This window comes from Hyperolius riggenbachi, chromosome 2, assembly GCF_040937935.1.
Source record: "Hyperolius riggenbachi isolate aHypRig1 chromosome 2, aHypRig1.pri, whole genome shotgun sequence".
Taxonomy (NCBI): Eukaryota; Metazoa; Chordata; class Amphibia; order Anura; family Hyperoliidae; genus Hyperolius; species Hyperolius riggenbachi.
This window is the reverse complement of record NC_090647.1, coordinates 304950557-304968738: the sequence shown is the minus strand read 5'-3', so window position 1 is coordinate 304968738 and position 18182 is coordinate 304950557. Positions and strand designations below refer to the sequence as shown.

Genomic DNA, 18182 nt, shown 5'->3' with positions numbered 1-18182 from the left:
CTCCCCCTCGTCACATGACTGCCTATGGCAGATAAGCCCATTTGAAAGCACAGGCTATAAACAATATGTCTGCTTCCATGAATCAGGAAGTAGAAACTGTGCAGATTTATTTTAGGATTTGTATCAACTGTAACAAATACATGTTTTTGTTTAAAGGTTATTAGGATGTTGTGTATCTTTTAGAGTAGAGAGGAGTTCTGAGTTCAGGTCCACTTTAATCATCACTCAACCTGTTCTTATTTTACCTCACCTTGTGGAGAGAGAATAGTCATGTGAAAATTAAGCCTTTTGAGCAGGTTTTGTACATTTTTAAAGGCTACAGAGAAGGTGGCAGAAAAGGTGAAGGATCTGTGTAATTTCTACAGGAATATTTCCACCAAGGACCGCTCTGAAAGATTATAGTGATATTGAACCAATTACTAAATTACAATTATTCAGATCCCTGCAAGTGACAGTCCTTGCATGTGTGTATAAATTTGAAGGGCCCGAGCACACCACTGCATTGCTGAGTGAATTTCAGCAAAGCTAAGCATGCGATACTCAGTGATATCAGTAAGGGCTCGTTTCCACTATCGCGAATCCGCATGCGTCCAACGCATGCGGATTCGCACATGTAATGCAAGTGGATGGGCCTGTTTCCACTGTAGCGTTGTTGAGGTGCGTTTTCAGCGGTGAAAAAACGCACAAAAGAGCCGCAGAAATCGCCTGCGAGTGGAATGCATGCGAATCGCCGCTAATGTATTTAATAGGAAATTTGCATGCTGTTTTGGTATGCAAATTCGCATGAAATCAATGGAAAAGCACACCGGCATTGCCATGGTTAAATTCGCATACATCGTCATCCATGTGAATTTTCATGCAAATTCGCACAAAAATTCACATGCACACGCATGCGAATTTTGGCGCGATTTCGCAACGCAATAGTGTAAACGAGTCCTCAGTGCATGAACAGCACTGTCTGAATAACACACTGATGCTCTGGAAATTTCAAGCAGCATACATTTGCACAGAAAATTTGTATCACGATTAGGACAGGTTAGGGTAGGAAGAGTGCAGAAGAGGGCATGGAGGGTGTCAGCAAGGACGCTAGGGTTGAGCCGACGTAGCTCTCGCTGCCATCGACCAGGTGGGTGGGCGGGTAGTTTGGAGGTGCCTCCCATGAGGAGGTTTAAGGTGGGAAGGTGATGGTCTGAGGGTGGAAATGGTGCGATGTCGAGGTCTGCAATGGTGGTGGATTTGGTGAATTTAAGGTAGAGAGTGTGACCTGCAGTGTGAGTGGGGGCGTTGGTGTGTTGTACTAGGCCATGTGAGTTGGCTATGGTGAGTAGCCGGGTCACAACAATGTTCATCGATGGGACTATTGAAATCCCCGAGGATGATGGTGGGGAGGTCAGAGGAAAGGATGTGTGGGAGCCAGAAGGCAAGGTTGTCGAGAAATTGTCGTGTGGAGCCCGGAGGGCCCGGACTGTAACAATGGCTGGGAGGGGATTGTAGAGGCGGATAGTGTGGGCCTCAAATGATGTGAATTGTAGGGAGGGAGGTGGAGTGAGGACACGGAATGTGCAGGATGGGGAGAGGAGCAGACCCACCCGGTCCTGTTGACTAGTCTGGTGGTGTGACTGAGGTGAAGCCCCCCGTAGGAGAGGGCAGCCTCTGCGGCAGAGTCAGAGGGGATGAGCCATGTCTCAGTGAGTGCGAGGATGGTGAGGGATTTGGAGAAGAAGAGGTCGTGGACTGCTGTAAGTTTATTGCGGACGGATCTGGCATTCCAGAGACCGCAGGGTAGGGGGAGCATGTGTTTGTGGGTGGGATGGATGGAAATAAGGTTGGGGCAAGGATGGATGTTGAGGTTATTTGTGGACACATGGCTGTGAAGTGTGTGAAGCAGGCAAGCCAGGGATGCTTGTCCGGCAGCAAGCTGAGGCCCAGGGTTAGGCGATATATCACCAGCTGCAAGTAAGAGCAGGAGGGAGAGAGTAAGCAAATGTGAATGGGATTTAACCACTTAAGGACTGCAGTCATAAAACCCCTTAAGGACCAGAGCCTTTTTTCCACTCACACCACTGCAGCTTTAAAGAGACTCTGTAACATCAAAAACATCCCCTGGGGGGTACTCGGGTGGGGGAAGCCTCCGGATCCTAATGAGGCTTCCCACACCGTCCTCTGTCCCGCGGGGGTATCGCCGTGCTCGGGAGAAGTAGTATAATGTGTTTTGGGGTGTATTTTTACACATACCCATGCTGGGTGGGAGAGATATCTCTAAATGGACAATTGTGTGTAATAAAAAAATAAATTAAAAAAATTGTCATTTACAGATATATTTCTCCCACCCAGCATGGGTATGTGTAAAAATATACCCCAAAACACATTATACTACTTCTCCTGAGTACGGCGATACCACGTGTGACACTTTTTTGCAGCCTAGGTGCGCTAAGGGGCCAAACGTCCTATTCACGGGTCATTTTGAGGCATTTGGTTTCAAGACTACTCCTCACAGTTTAGAGCCCCCAATATGCCAGGGCAGTATAGGAACCCCACAAGTGACTCCATTTTAGAAAGAAGACACCCCAGGGTATTCCGTTAGGTGTATGGTGAGTTCATAGAAGGTTTTATTTTTTGTCACAAGTTAGTGGAAAATGACACTTTGTGAAAAAACAATAAAAATCAATTTCCGCTAACTTGACAAAAAATAAAGTCTTCTATTTCTCAAAATGACCTGTGAACACCTAAAGGTACTCATTGGACTTGGGGTCACTTGTGGGGTTACTGGCCTATACTGCCCTGGCATTTTAGGGGCTCAAAACCGTGAGGAGTAGTCTGAAAACCAAATTCCTCAAAATTACTGTTCAGGGGTATAAGCATCTGCAAATTTTGATGACAGGTGGTCTATGAGGGGGCGAATTTTGTGGAACCGGTCATGAGCAGGGTGGCCTTTTAGATGACAGGTTTTATTGGGCCTGATCTGATTGATAGGAGTGCTGGGGGGGGGGGGTGACAGGAGGTGATTGATGGGTGTCTCAGGGGGTGCTTAGAGGGGAAAATAGATGCAATCAATGCACTGGGGAGGTGATCGGAAGGGGGTCTGAGGGGGATCTGAGGGTTTGGCCGAGCCGATCAGGAGCCCACACGGGGCAAATTAGGGCCTGATCTGATGGGTAGGTGTGCTAGGGGGTGACAGGAGGTGATTGATGGGTGTCTCAAGGTGTGATTAGAGGGGGGGAATAGGTGCAAGCAATGCACTGGCGAGGTGATCATGGCTGGGGTCTGAGGGCGTTCTGAGGGTGTGGGCGGGTGATTGAGTGCCCTAGGTTCAGATAGGGGTCTGATCTGATGGGTAGCAGTGACAGGTGGTGACAGATGGGTAATTAGTGGGTGTTTAGAGGAGAGAAAAGATGTAAAGAATTCACTTGGGAGGTGATCTGACATCGGGTCTGCGGGCGATCTGATGGTGTGGGTGGGTGACCGCAAGGTGCAGGTTAGGGGCTGATTGATGGGTGGCAGTGACGGGGTGACTGATGGGTGATCAGTGGGTTATTACAGGGAAGAACAGATGTAAATAATGCACTTGCGAATTGATAAGGGGGGGTCTGAGGGCAATCTGAGCGGTTGATTGGGTGCCCACAAGGGGCAGATTAGGGTCTAAACTGATGGATAACAGTGACAGGTGGTGATTGATGGGTAATTAGTGGGTGTTTAGAGGAGAGAACAGATGTAAACAATGCACATGGGAGGTGATCTGACGTCGGGTCTGGGGGCGATCTGATTGTGTGGGTGGGTGATCAGATTGCCCGCAAGGGGCAGATTAGGGGCTGATTGATGGGTGGCAGTGACAGGGGGTGATTGACAGGTGATCAGTGGGTTATTACAGGGGGGATAGATGCATACAGTACACAGGGGGGGGGGGGTGATCAGGAGCCCCCAGGGGGCAGTTAGGACCTAAACTAAAAAAATAGCGTTGACAGTGACAGGGAGTAATTGATGGGTGATTAGGGGAGTGATTGGGTGTAAACAGGGGTCTGAGGGGTGCTGTGGGCGATCAGAGGGAAGGGGGGGGCAGGATCAGTGTGTTTGGTGCAGACTAGGGTGGCTGCAGCCTGCCCTGGTGGTCCCTCGAACACTGGGACCACCAGGGCAGGAGGCAGCCTGTATAATACATTACAAAGTGTATTATACACTCTGTATGCAGTGATCGTGGGGTTAACAACCAGCCAGCGCTTCCGAACGGCCAGCGGGTTATAGTCGCGGGTGGGCGGAGCATATTGCCGGCGGATGCGCGCGCATCACTGCGCGCGATCCCCGGCCCGGAAGAGACCCAGGACCCAACGCCAATGTGCGTTACGTGGTCCTGGGCATGCCACTTTGCCGCCGCCAATATACAGTGGGCGATACCCCAACTGAAATGTGACATAATGAGATAGACATGTGTATGTACAGTGCCTAGCAAACAAATAACTATGCTGTGTTCCTTTTTTTCCTTTCTCTGCCTGAAAAAGAGTTAAATATAAAGGTATGCAAGTGGCTGACTCAGTCCTGACTGAGACAGAAAGTGACTACAGTGTGACCCTCACTGATAAGGAATTCCAACTATAAAACACTTTTCTAGCAGAAAATGGCTTCTGAGAGCAAGAAAGAGGTATTAAAAAAAAAAAAAAAAAAGGGAATTCCTTATCAGTGAGGGTCACACTGTAGTCACTTCCTGTCTCAGTCAGGACTGAGTCAGCCACTTGCATACCTTATATTTAACTCTTTTTCAGGCAGAGAAAGAAAGGAACACAGCATAGTCGTGTGTGCTATGCACTGTACATACCCATGTCTAACTCATTATGTCACATTTCAGTTCGGGTATCCTTTAAATGAAAGCAGAGCAGGTGAAATGAATATGGAGTGTGGAACATTGGGGAGGATGCATATTGCAATGCAACTTGTAGAGGTTTGCAGAAAGGCAGAACATAAGAAAAAGTGCAGTGAACCTAGTAAGTGTCACTGATTATCAGCAGAAAATTTCCAAACCACAAGACAGTTTATATGATTATGCAGTTAGTGCAAGCAAACCCATGTACATGCACGCCTCCAGGACTTCTCAAGAGCCGCTCCAACACTATGGAACTCTCTACCTCCACCCATTAGGGCAGCCCCCTCCAACACCTTCAAGAAGGCCCTCAAAACTCACCTTTTCACTCTGGCCTACCATCCCTCAGAACTGCTCTAAACCCACAGCTGAACTCTGGTCCCCTACCTTTCGTGTACCTACCTCTCCCTCTAGATTGTAAGCCTTTGAGCAGGGTCCTCCTTTTGTGTCCTACTTGATCAGGCACCTCCATTACTGTAAACCCATGCTATGCATTTGAGTGAACCTAACTTGCCTAATCGCCATGCTCCATCCAGTGACAGACTAAGCATTACCACCTTGTACTCATAGGCTTCTTGCACACAGGGACGTTACAGGCGCACGTTAGTCCAGCCTGTAACGCTCCCCCAACACACAGCAATGTAACACAAGTGGGCTGTTCACACTGCCCACGTTGCGTTACATTGTAACGCAGCAAAGTGCTGCATGCTGTGCGTTCTACGCGGCTAAGCAGCGTTAGACTGTTTGCACATGCTCAGTCATGTTGGGGAGGAGGGGAAAGCGGCCGGGCACATGGCTAATTAATATTCACTGCACTCAGTGACGTGCAGTGTTTACTTCCTGGAGCAGCCGCTCTGTGCGGCGATTGGCCGGGCGGGACCACGTGATGCCGCATGCGTCCAACAGTACGCATCACGGACGCCAGAGTGAGCTGCACAAAGCGGCTCACTCAGACGTCCACACCAGAGAGCACCAGGTGTTGCGTTAGGGGCACGTTATGTGCCCTATAACGTCCCCTAAACGCAACGTCCTGGTGTGTAACTAGCCATACTGTGCTGTGTGATCTGGTTTTCTTGCATTCCTGTATTGTCATATTGCTGCATGTCACCCCTAAATATTGTCTGTAACCTAAATGAATGTCCAGCGCTGCGTAATATGTTGGCGCTTTATAAATACAATAAATAAATTAAATAAGTAAATCTCATTGACCATCCCTAGTGGATTTAAGAAATGAAGTTAATATATTAATTATATTGCAGCTGGCTTCCATTTTCTATGTACTGCAATAAGGGATTAATACCACATGAATCCTTAAGGGCCCGTTTCCACTATCGTGAATTCGCATGCATTTGCCGCATGTGAATTTGCATAGCCAATACAAGGGGATGGTACTTTTTCCACTTGTCAGAATATGCATTTTTCTGTGCAGAAAAAAAAAAAATCTGCACGGCAGAGCCATCAGAATTCGCATACCGCTATGCGAATCGCATACAATGTATTTAATAGGGAATTTTGCATGCGGCATTGGTATGCAAATTTTCATGCGATTTCGCATGGAATCAATGGAAAAGCACACAGGCACTGTCATGGTTAAATTCGCATACATCGCCATCCATGCGAAATCGTATACGAATTTGCATGAAAATTTGCATACTATCGCATGCGAAATTCGCATCCGCATGCACATTTTTACCACGGCGATTTCCACCGCACAAGTGGAAACGGGCCCTAAAGAGACTAACAAAATTTTCAGGCTTATTCTTTCTATCCTATAAGTTCCTATACCTGTTCTAATGTGGTCTGGATTACTGCAGCATTTTCAAGGAGGAGGAAGGGAGCTTCCCATGCTGAGAAACCCTGACTGGAGTTCACTACGTAATAACTTGTAAAGAAGAAGTCCATTATTAAAATAAAGCATGAGTTGAAAACCTTTGTTAATTGAATTGACATGAAAGGTGTGCCATTTGCTGTCTCTAAAAGATCCTGTGAGGAAATAATATCAGTCTTAGTGAATTGAGCCCAAAGTGTGAATTAGCCCCAAGTGTGAATAGCCCCTTAGTACAATGCTTCAAGACAAACAAGAAAAGTTCAGCCAAACATTTTGTTTCATAAATAGGGTATTTTTCATTTTTGGCAATCAAACGGGTACTTTAGGGCTAAGGTTTGTCTCATATTACTCTATGAAAATTCAGGTCTGTACACATTGTACTGTAGAAATAAAAGTAACTTAGAAGAAATAGAAATAAGCAAGCTGTCTTTGCTGGCCTAATATTGAGCAGCTGGATAGGGTACAAAAAATGATTTGTATCATTTCTCAGCTATAAGCACAACTATTTACGTAGCTTTATTTGCAGATACATTGAAAATTTTATTTTTTGAAACTCATTTTCTTTGCCCCGGTTCCCTCGAGTCAGGCACATTCAGTATGTGGGCTGTTTTATTTAATTGTTAAAATCACACAGCAGCCTATAGAATATAGAGTAAGGCTCTATTTTATTGGTTGGTCTTTATCTCTGAACAGAAGGAGACCAGGAAGCTTGTGAATGCTCTCATTCTCAGTGTGCTGCAGATGCTGTTTCAGTAAGGTCTGCTTCACACAGGCTTCTGGTGGCATTGCGTTTAGCCAATTTTTAACGCTTCTCTGCAAATGGGAAGCAAAGTGTTAGGTATCGGTTCATGTTTTGACCCCTGAATGATGGGAAAAGCCAGTACCCATATTTCAAAAGTGATGTCCATTCATTTGGTAGAGGCAGACAGGAAATGCCTCTAGAGAGAATCTAATGCTGGGTACACACTGAGATTTTCTGGCTGATTTACTGTCAGCTCGATTTCCAACATGTCCGATTTGCTGTCCGATCAATTACCGAGCATTTTTTCGATCGATTTCCGTTCACTTTAATAGGAAGTCAATCGGAAAATGCTTGGAAATCGATTGGAAAGCAAATCGAACATGTTGGAAATAATCAATCTGACAGTAAATCGGCCAGAAAATCTCATAGTGTGTACCCAGCATAAAGGCTTCCCTCTCCCGAGGCAAGTATACTTTTTCATTAATCAAAATGAAAGGTTTGCTTTAAGGGGAACAGAACATTGCACAACAAGGGACAAGCATCTAATAAGGCAAAGCTACATAATTATTCTTAATCCAACCTGTGCCGGTTTTTATTCTTGCGTTTCTTGTGACTGCTGTGATGACCCCCGGAGTTGGCCGATGATGCCGCTTTCTGAGGCTTTACCCCTGACAGTGAACCGTCCAGATCTTCAGCATCCTCCTGACTAGGTTCATTCTCCTGATTTTGAAAGTCTGGAGAGTTGTCACTCTCAGTGCCGCTGCCCGGCTCTCCTGCAAAAGCACAATCAAAGTTACATGCAAACTTCAGAAACTAAAGCCTGGTACGCTGTTCCAATTTTGATTGGCCAATTTGACCACTTGTAATGTAGAAGTATGGGAGCTTACCTACACAAGCTAAAATCTGTTGTCCCTCATACTACATGGAAGTAGTCAAATTGATCAGTGCCGGGCCAATCAAAAATTGGATACGTGTACTAGGCTTTACTTTATAATATGTTTTGGCATACAGAACTAAAAACGCTATACAGCCTAGTCCTCGCTATCCAGAATTCAGGTAACCGTCTCAACTAACTGGCATGAACGGAGGGTTTTGAGGCATTTAAAAAATACTTACCACACCTCCAGCGATGTCTGGCAGTCTCCCCGTACCTCCTTGCGGGCTCCTAGAGGCTTTCCGGCGCAAGGAAGACGGCTTCTCAACTGACCCGATGCGGGTCATGCAACTTGCGTGCATGGAAGACACCAGAAAGCTGGTAGGAGCCCGCAAGGAGGTATGGAGAGGCTGCCAGACATCGCTGGAGGCTCGGTGAGTATTTGCAGGGGGAGGTTTTTTATTTATTTTTTTTCAGCCGGTTGCTCAAGCAACCGGCAAGCACGTATATCCGACATCAGGCGATCCCCCACCAGTGCCGGATACTGGGGACTATGCTGTAGTACAGTTTATTTCAATGGTTGGCAGATAAACCACAATGTAGCTGTGTGAAGATGAAGTAAAAATAACAGATAAAAAAACAAAAACCAAAACAAAAAAAAACACTTACTTTTATCAATCATTTGGTCTTGCACTCCGGCCAATGCACTTACTGCCTGAAAAGCAAAAGGCTACTGTTAGAACATGTTCCAGAGTGTTTAGAATTTGCTTGTGTGAATCGGTCAGTGTCACTGTGCCATAGTCTGACTTGGCACAGGTAAACTGATGATGCATTAATTGTGGGAAGTCTCTTGCAAGAAATGTGCATTTTTATTATGAATAGAAGGTATTTACTTGGACTTATCACTGAGATCAAATACATATTTGTAATCAACCATCAACAAAATCTGATAAGGGTATGATGTATAAGTTATATAGAAAGGAGACCACAGTGCGTCAAATAATGTTCTCCATGCAAACAGAGTTCATATGTCCGTCCTCAAAAAAACATCCCTGTTGAGCAATACACTGTTGGTCTTACACTGTGATGGATAGATGACTATGGCGAGATTAGCTTGAGGGATAGTTAGATGAAATACTACATACTGTGTAAAGCCTGGTACACAAATCCAATTTTGATTGGCCAATCACTGACCAATTTTACCACTTCCATAGTATGAGGGTCAACAGATTTTGACTACTATGAGCAGATTGTGTAGGTAATCCCTCATACTACATGAAGGTGGTAACATTGGTCAATGATTAGCCAAAAGTGAAGGTGTGTGTAGCAGGCTATAGCTGGGTATACACCTCCAATTTTTTTTTGAGCTGCCACAATGCTTCGTTGCTGCTCCATGAAGTCATTAATGAACTTACCAGTAGTTTTTTGCGCTTATGGCAGGCATGTCCAAAGTCTGGCGCACTGGCCAATCACAGTCCTAGGTCAAATTCTATATGGCCCACAGCTTCTTCCTAAAACGGTTAGGACTCTTTTCCATAAGCAGTTGAAATGTGTGCTCAGCAAGCAGTTCCCAGGTAGCAGTGAGCAGTCACCAGGCAGCTGTGAGTGTTTAAAGAGAACCCGAGGTGTGTTTAAAGAATGTTATCTGCATACAGAGGCTGGATCTGCCTATACAGCCCAGCCTCTGTTGCTATCCCAAACCCCACTAAGGTCCCCCTGCACTCTGCAATCCCCCATAAAATCACAGCCATGCTGTGAGGCTGCGTTTACATCTGTAGTGTCAGTCTCAGCTGCTCCCCAGCCTCCTGCATAGCTCCGGTCCCTGCCCCCGTCCCTTCCCTCCAATCAGCAGGGAGGGAAGGGATGCAGGCGGGGACTGGAGTTCTGCAAGAGGCGGGGAGAGCAGCAGACTGACACTATAGAGATAAACAGCCAGCTCTGACAAGCTGTTTGTCAGCAGCGTGGTTGTGATTTATGAGGGATTGCAGAGTGCAGGGGGACCTTAGGGGGGTTTGGGATAGCAACAGAGGCTGAGCTGTATAGGCAGATCCAGCCTCTGTATGCAGAAAATGTTCTTCAAACCCACCTCGGGTTCTCTTTAAAGAGGCATTTCACTGCCTATCAACTGCCCGTGGAAAAGAGGCCTTAATCTTGGCCCAGATGCAGAGGGACACATTCCGCTGCAGCTCCCTGCATTACTGGCATGCCCACATGAATACAAGTAATCTAGAGGGCGTGGCCAGCCACGCTGTAGAGGGCCACCCCTACCTGCAACTCTGATGAATGGCCTGCCCAGATGAATAGGAGATCCTGAAGGGGGCGTGGCCAGGCAAATATAGAGTGCTACCCTCGGCTGCAGCTCCCGATCATAATTACACGCAGGGTGATCTAGTACTGCTCATACCAATCACAGTAGTAGGGAATGCTTGCACCTGCTGCATCTCTTCTGGACATTCACACTGTTCACAGAAACCTTCATTAATTCAATTTGTGCCACAGTATCTGTGCAACCCTAGACTGTTACGCAGAACTAGTTGTTGAAACCTGCAGGACAAGGGTTCTGAAATTTGAAACGTACATAACTTGCCCACTAAAAAGGCGCTGATGGCTCTCCAGCACTTTCACGTCACCAAATCTAGCACTTCCTGAAAAAGGATTGGACACCCTGGCTTACAGGATGTAAAAGGAAATTTACCTTCCCCTCCCATTTTTGCGTCCCCTCTCCCTATTCCTTCCCATATGGATAGACCGAGGAGGGGGGGGGGGTGTTGGTGCCAGAGGAGCAGCCCCTTGTGGATGAGTAATGCTGATCCCCCCCCTGCCACCGCCCCCCCCCCGCCACCGCCCCCCCCCCCCCCCATCATACACAGTAAAGCCTGGTGCACACCAGAGGAGTTTTTCTGAGCGTTTTGAGTTTTTAAATCTGCTGCTAATGTTATCCTATGTGTCTGTGCACACTGGAGCAATGAGGTTTTGTAAAAAAAAAAAACCCATAGCATTACATTGGGAAGAGCTTTTACAGGTTTTAAAAGCTCTTCCCAATGTAATGCTATGGGTTTTTTTTTTACAAAACCTCATTACTCCAGTGTGCACAGACACATAGGATAACATTAGCAGCAGATTTAAAAACTCAAAACGCTCAGAAAAACTCCTCTGGTGTGCACCAGGCCTATTACAAGCCTTTGTATCACTTCATATTCAGATCTTCGAGACCCTTTAAGCTCTAGAGGTTCAGGTGCAGAAAATAAGAAGCGATTGCTTATGTTCTCCTATAATTGGTTAGCGAACTCTATTGTTACTTGGTTTGTTAATCTCTTTATTCTGCAAGAACATTAATTCGCTAACACTTGAACCATGTCTGGATATTATTATCCTTGTAAAAGTTTGCCTTTTCTTTTCAAATAGAAGACAATGTTGGTAAAAAAAAAAAATAAACGCAACAATCCCAAAAGAATAAAAATAAAACAAACCCACACTCTTGGCAGGACATCTAACCCTTCCCAACTTCACAAAAGAAATAAAAAATATAATATGTTTATGTGTGGTTGTCCTTCCTGCCACAGTAGAACTGAAGGAGTCTCTCCCAAACGAGATCTACCAGTGTTATAAATCAATCTTACCCTCACCCTCTGAAATATAGCAAGTTCTAGATAAACATATTAGATCTACAAAAGTTCGTAAATGCAAATGCAAGAAGAAAAATGTTTCGTTACACACTCACAGCGGCAGACGTTACTGAAGATTTACTAAATAGCCTTTCAGCTTCTTTAAACTTTCTATTTCTTCTATCATTTTTACTGTTTGAATTCCTGAAAAAAAAAAAAAAAAAAAAGAGACCAAAAAAGTTAAACGCAATAGTAAGGTAATCATTTTTGAAACAAATTCTGCAAATGAATGAAAAGTGGAATTACATTATTCAACATTTTGCAGCAAGAAGACCACCAGCCTGACATATAGGCTTCAATTCATCAAGCATTACCGCATTCGGTAATGCTGAAAACAGCTGACTTAACGAAGCACTTTAGAAAATGTTAATTCATCAAAGCTGTTACCGAATGAGAAGCTGAAATGACACAGCAATGAGATAAATTACCGACATGTGCTCAACAAATGTTAATTCATCAAGGTTCCCACATTCGCTAACACATTCGGTGTTTATCTCAAGCTCTCCCCTGTCGTTACAGGCTTGGAAAGCCTTCTGTGTGAATGTTTTCATGATTAGCAGGAGCAGGCAGCCAATAGAAACAGCCCCTGTTCTCCTGCAAGTGCCACTGATAGGTCACACAGGCTTCTCCACACAAGCTTTCAGACACCCCAGGCAGTGAGCAGAGAGAACGGGTCAAAATATATCCCCAGATTCCCTTCGGTGGTGTAACCCTTTCAGGCCCTGTTTGATAATGCAAAGATGCTGGTGGTGAAATCACCAAGCATGGCATTTGTAATGTCTCCAGGAAGTTCATCTACGTTGTGGCAAATAAATAAAATGTTAAGAAAGACTGATCGACAGATTCAGAGCAGCAGAGGCAGTATAAATAACAGTAACTATAACACCTTTACATCTAAAGGGATGTCTGGATGCCTTCTATTGTTATCAGCTTGTAACAACACAGGGACATTCCAAGCTGCTCTGCACCACTCTGCTGTTATCCAACAGCCTTTGATGAATTGAAGCCTAGTAGTTCGGTAACTTAACGAACCTCTACCACACATGGGAAAATATTGATGAATTAGCACAGTGAAGTGTAAAATACCGAATGCGGTATTTTAAGGACTGGGGTTTTGTTATCGAACACCCTTTGACGAATTGAAGCCATTGTACTTACTTTTGGTTTGTTAAGTAACGGTCCCATCCTCTGATGATATTCCCATACATCTGTGTGTCTTCCAGGTAGCTTCCTTCAAATGCATAGATCTGCCGTTCTAAATTTGCTAAGGTCTCCTATAAGGAAAAACCATGCACAAGGAACTCATGAACAAAAAACAAAAGGCTACATAGTTCAGAGTTTAGAATATTAAGTTGCTACTCCAGGCAGGCACTCATTAAAATAAGCTCTTTCTTGGCAGGCAACGTAAGTGTATACATACTTCAAAGTGTACCTGAGACGAGAAGCGTCTCAGGTACTATACTTACCTGGGGCTTCCTTATGGCCCCTTGAGGACGCCCGTCCCTCGCTGTCTCCTGTCACCCACAATAGTGTGCCGAAAGCCTAGCCGAGTCATACTGTACATGCACGGCGCACTCACGTGGCTGTGAGCAGTCTATGCTTGCGCAGTACAGCACTCGCAGGGACGGGAGAGCACGCCTGGCCGGGCATGCACCATGAAGCATGACTTGGCCAGGCTTTCAGGCACTATTGTGGGTGACAGCAGCCACCCGGGGAAACAGCAAGGGACAAGCGGTCTCATGGGGGCTTAACTGAAGAAATAAAAAAAAAAAAGTGTTTCACTTACCTGGGGCTTCTGCCAGCTCCTTGCAGCCTTCCTGTCCCGCGCCGGTCCTCCCCGATTCTCTTTTCTCCCACCGCTTTCAGTACTATCGTACCATCAACTTAAAAGTCAACGGCAACTGCGCGCCCCGAGTCACGTGGATCTTTCTAGCATCCTGCGCTAATAGCTAATAAAATTGTGGCGAAAAATACCCATGGCCCGGGGGACGCAGGCGTAGTTGCCGAGTCTGTTGTAACAGAAAGCGGCTGGCAGAGGAAAAATGGAGAATCGTGGAGGACCAGCGCGGGACAGGAAGGCCGCAAGTGGCTGGCAGAAGCACCAGGTAAGAAGCTTTTTTTTTTTTTTTTTTTTTTTTTTTTTACATATATTTCAGTTCCACTTTAAGGGAGCCCCTGGTTAGCATGGAACCTGAGACAACCTGACCCCCAATCGCAGGTCACCAGATGCGCCTGACCCCCAATCGCAGGTCGCCAGATGCGCCTGACCCCCAATCGCAGGTCACCAGATGCACCTGACCCCGGAGCAGTGCTTTTTAGCGCTGCTAGCTTTGGGCGCAGCCAGCGCCGCCATAGACTGTAATGGGAATCAGTCTATAGCGGCGCTCAGTGAGGAAGGTCGGCTCCGTCAGAAGACGGAGCCGAAGTTGTTTAAAAAACACAATAATTCGGCCTCCAGCAATCGCTGGAAGCCGAATTATTTCATTCCCCCACTATCCATGTCGGCCTGGAGGGGGAATAGTAATTAAAACGCCCCGGACTTGTGCAGAAACAGGACCAGCCATTTAACAGCTGGATCCTGCGCCCAAGTCTACCAGCACCGTATTCAAATGTACGCCCTGACCCCCCCAGCGCAGGTCGCCAGACGCACCTGACCACCATCGCAGGTCGCCAGATGCACCAGACACCCAGCGCTGGTAGCCAAATGCACTTTCACCCAGCATGAATAACAAGATGCACTTGACCCCCTGCTTAGGTCGCCAGAAGTGACTGACCCCCAGCGTGAATAGCCAGATGCACTTGATCCCCCCCAGTGTATGGAGCCAGATGTGACACACACACCCCCAGTATTAACTAGTTAGAAGTGACCTCTATTTGTATATACAGTATGTAGGTAGCCAGAAAAAGGCTCTCCCATCATGCAAACTATGCAGCGGAGCAGTAAAGTGACACGCCTCCCCAGGATCCACACACAAGCGACCCATCTTCCTTCAAGCGGTCCTGCTCTCTATGGTTCCACCACCGGCATCTGTCATCACGTAACGCCGGTGGAACCATAGAGACCAGAACGCCTAGCAGGAAGATGGGTCGTGTGCATCTCCGGATCCTGCGAGGGTTCTCCCTCCACCCCACACGGGCCCACTTCACCCTGAGCGGTTACCCGCCAAGCCCGCCCCTCTGCAAACTGCCCTCCGCCCCCAGGCAGCGACCCGCCTCATCCACCCCAATATCTGGGTCGCTCAGTTACCGCTAGTTCTTGTTTCCGTTTGACGAGCTCCGCCAGCTCTCTCCGCGTATCTGGAACCTGCGGCGCCGTGGCCTTGTTATGCATCGCCATGATGGAGAGTGTGGGAGGAGGCTGGAGGGGATCTGTAGTCTATAGGCCTGCCCCCATCTCCTCCTCTCCGCTGCACGTGTGGGCGGAAGCTGTGCTCATCATACGGAGCTCAGGACGGTGTCTACAGTACATCATCTTTTTCTGGTTAATTTGCATATATTCAGCAGTGGTGCTCTGGGAGACATCTCGAGCTCACTCCAACCTGAATTATCGCAAATTCTTTCTGTTTTAGGAAAGCAAATTTTTGTTTTTCTTAACATCTAAAGGGGGCTTTTAGGACCATTGTAGTCCCTTACACACTCCAATGAGTTCTGGGTCACCATGAGCTTGCTGGTTAGTCTGTACCTCTCGGTTTACAAGCCCTACTCCATAGAGCCAGATTAATCCATGCCATGCACTGATGAGGATCAAACAATCTGAAACAGTCTGTATGCATGTTGGATTATTATGGCTCTGTACAATTTAACAAGCTGACACATCATTGCATTCCAGCGGTTCTGGAGGTGTGTTTAGCTTCTAAGGGTACAATGGTTAATTTGCATATATTCAGCAGTGGTGCTCTGGGAGACATCTTGAGCTCACTCCAACCTGAATTATCGCAAATTCTTTCTGTTTTAGGAAAGCAAATTTTTGTTTTTCTTAACATCTTAGTAAGGGGGCTTTTAGGACCATTGTAGTCCCTTACACACTCCAATGAGTTCTGGGTCACCATGAGCTTGCTGGTTAGTCTGTACCTCTCGGTTTACAAGCCCTACTCCATAGAGCCAGATTAATCCATGCCATGCACTGATGAGGATCAAACAATCTGAAACAGTCTGTATGCATGTTGGATTATTATGGCTCTGTACAATTTAACAAGCTGACACATCATTGCATTCCAGCGGTTCTGGAGGTGTGTTTAGCTTCTAAGGGTACAATGGTTAATTTGCATATATTCAGCAGTGGTGCTCTGGGAGACATCTCGAGCTCACTCCAACCTGAATTATCGCAAATTCTTTTTGTTTTAGGAAAGCAAATTTTTGTTTTTCTTAACATCTTAGTAAGGGGGCTTTTAGGACCATTGTAGTCCCTTACACACTCCAATGAGTTCTGGGTCACCATGAGCTTGCTGGTTAGTCTGTACCTCTCGGTTTACAAGCCCTACTCCATAGAGCCAGATTAATCCATGCCATGCACTGATGAGGATCAAACAATCCGAAACAGTCTGTATGCATGTTGGATTATTATGGCTCTGTACAATTTAACAAGCTGACACATCATTGCATTCCAGCGGTTCTGGAGGTGTGTTTAGCTTCTAAGGGTACAATGGTTAATTTGCATATATTCAGCAGTGTTGCTCTGGGAGACATCTCAAGCTCACTCCAACCTGAATTATCGCAAATTCTTTCTGTTTTAGGAAAGCAAATTTTTGTTTTTCTTATCATCTTTTTCTATCCTTTCTGTGCTGGACCACGCTGTTTCGCGAAATTCTGACTGATTTCTTATAGCTTGTTTAACAATCAAAGTACCTTACACAGTGGAAGATTTTTTCTCGGTTTTTATTATTTATTTATTTTTATCTATATATTGCTTATATTTTGGGAAGCTCTTTACAGTTATTTTTTTTTTTTTTTTTTTTTTTACTGTCCCTCAGTGTAGCTTGCAATCTAATCCAGTTGTGTTGAATGCTAGGTACACACTATGAGATTTTCTGGAAGATTTACTGTCAGATCCATTATTTCCAACATGTCCAAGCAGGGCCGAGGCAGAGGCAGGAGAGGCTCCAGCCTCAGGGCGCAGTGTAGGAGGGGACGCACAACTCACTCAGCTATCATTCCCTTATTGTGTTTGCAGCAGAGAGAAATAAGAAAAGGGGATACATGGCAGTGACTGCAAGCCAGATAACTAGAGGTTAAGGTGTTGGGGGCCCTGGGGCGAATCTTACTCTAATAGCAATCAGTGTGTGACAGCTGGAGTGGAAGGGATGGAGGGAGGGGCGCACTTTGGTGTCTCAGCCTTGGGTGCTGGAGGACCTTGTCCCGGCTCTGTGTCCAAGCCGATTTCTGATAGAAGTGAATAGAAAACAGTTGGAAAGTGATCGGAAAATGACAGTAAATCTGCCAGAAAATCTCATAGTGTGTACCTAGCATTAGGTTTCCATACAGTTATCAATTATCCCCTGCAGATTCGATCACTGATCATATGATCAATGCCACAACACGGCCATGGCCATCCAGGTGAAATCCATTAAAATTGTTGATCGGTCCAGTTTGGAGATCTGGTTCAAAAGGGCCGCAGGGGTGCAGCACTATGCGATTGCCCAGGACCCCATTTGCAGGTATAGCCCCCCAGGTCTGCCCCCAGCAAACCGCTGTCCCTTGGGGCCCTTGAAGATTATTCATGGCACCAATTACCTGACCATGCTTCCTCTAGCCTGTCTCCTTTCTTGCTGGCATTCGTTCTCTGTGACCTGGCAGCATGTCACCTGTGTATGTACACAGAGATCAGGCGCCAGGGAGATGAAGACAGAAAGATACAGACTGCAAGGAGTATGCGGGCAGACAGATGAGTTGGTGAGGATGCTTCACTGCTGTGAGGACTCTGCAGGGGCCCTGGGGGAGTACTATAAGCTTGGGCAGGGTGAAACCTGGATACCCATCAGCAAACTCCAGAGGAGGTTGGGGAGCTTAACGACAACAGTACTATCTGTGGAGTTAGCAGCAATCTATTAAAAATATATTGTATGTGTCGTGTATAGCAGCAGTTCCGCTCCACGCTGGTGGTCCGGGGTCCACTCTGGCGCAAGATAACATCAGCGCACTGGCACAGTTGGCATCTGGACAGTACTGCGCCTGCGCAGAACAGCCCAGATGAGGTCAGTGCAACTCAGTGAGCCGCACAGTGGAAC

General features: G+C 46.3%; 1 protein-coding gene across 13 annotated transcripts in view; it reads right to left on the bottom strand.

Annotated features, from left to right (window-relative positions):
• Positions 1-15369, bottom strand: part of MEAF6 (MYST/Esa1 associated factor 6) — a 31277-nt gene extending 15908 nt beyond the window's left edge. For 10 of the 13 annotated variants that reach the window (XR_011025837.1, XR_011025838.1, XR_011025840.1 and 7 more), the window contains exons 1-5: positions 15206-15369; positions 13117-13232; positions 12015-12102; positions 8963-9008; positions 8000-8192 (exon numbers count right to left, since the gene is read on the bottom strand). Coding sequence is in view for 6 of the 13 variants with exons in the window: in XM_068265435.1 (XP_068121536.1) it covers positions 8000-8192; positions 8963-9008; positions 12015-12102; positions 13117-13232; positions 15206-15295 (533 nt within the window). In the remaining 7 variants the exon portion in view is untranslated. Of the gene's footprint in view, positions 1-250; positions 389-7999; positions 8193-8962; positions 9009-12014; positions 12103-13116; positions 13233-14842; positions 15015-15205 lie in introns of those variants that run through there. The other 3 variants (XR_011025839.1, XM_068265438.1, XM_068265437.1) reach the window with 3 other exon arrangements.
• Between the last annotated feature and the right edge of the window lie 2813 nt (positions 15370-18182).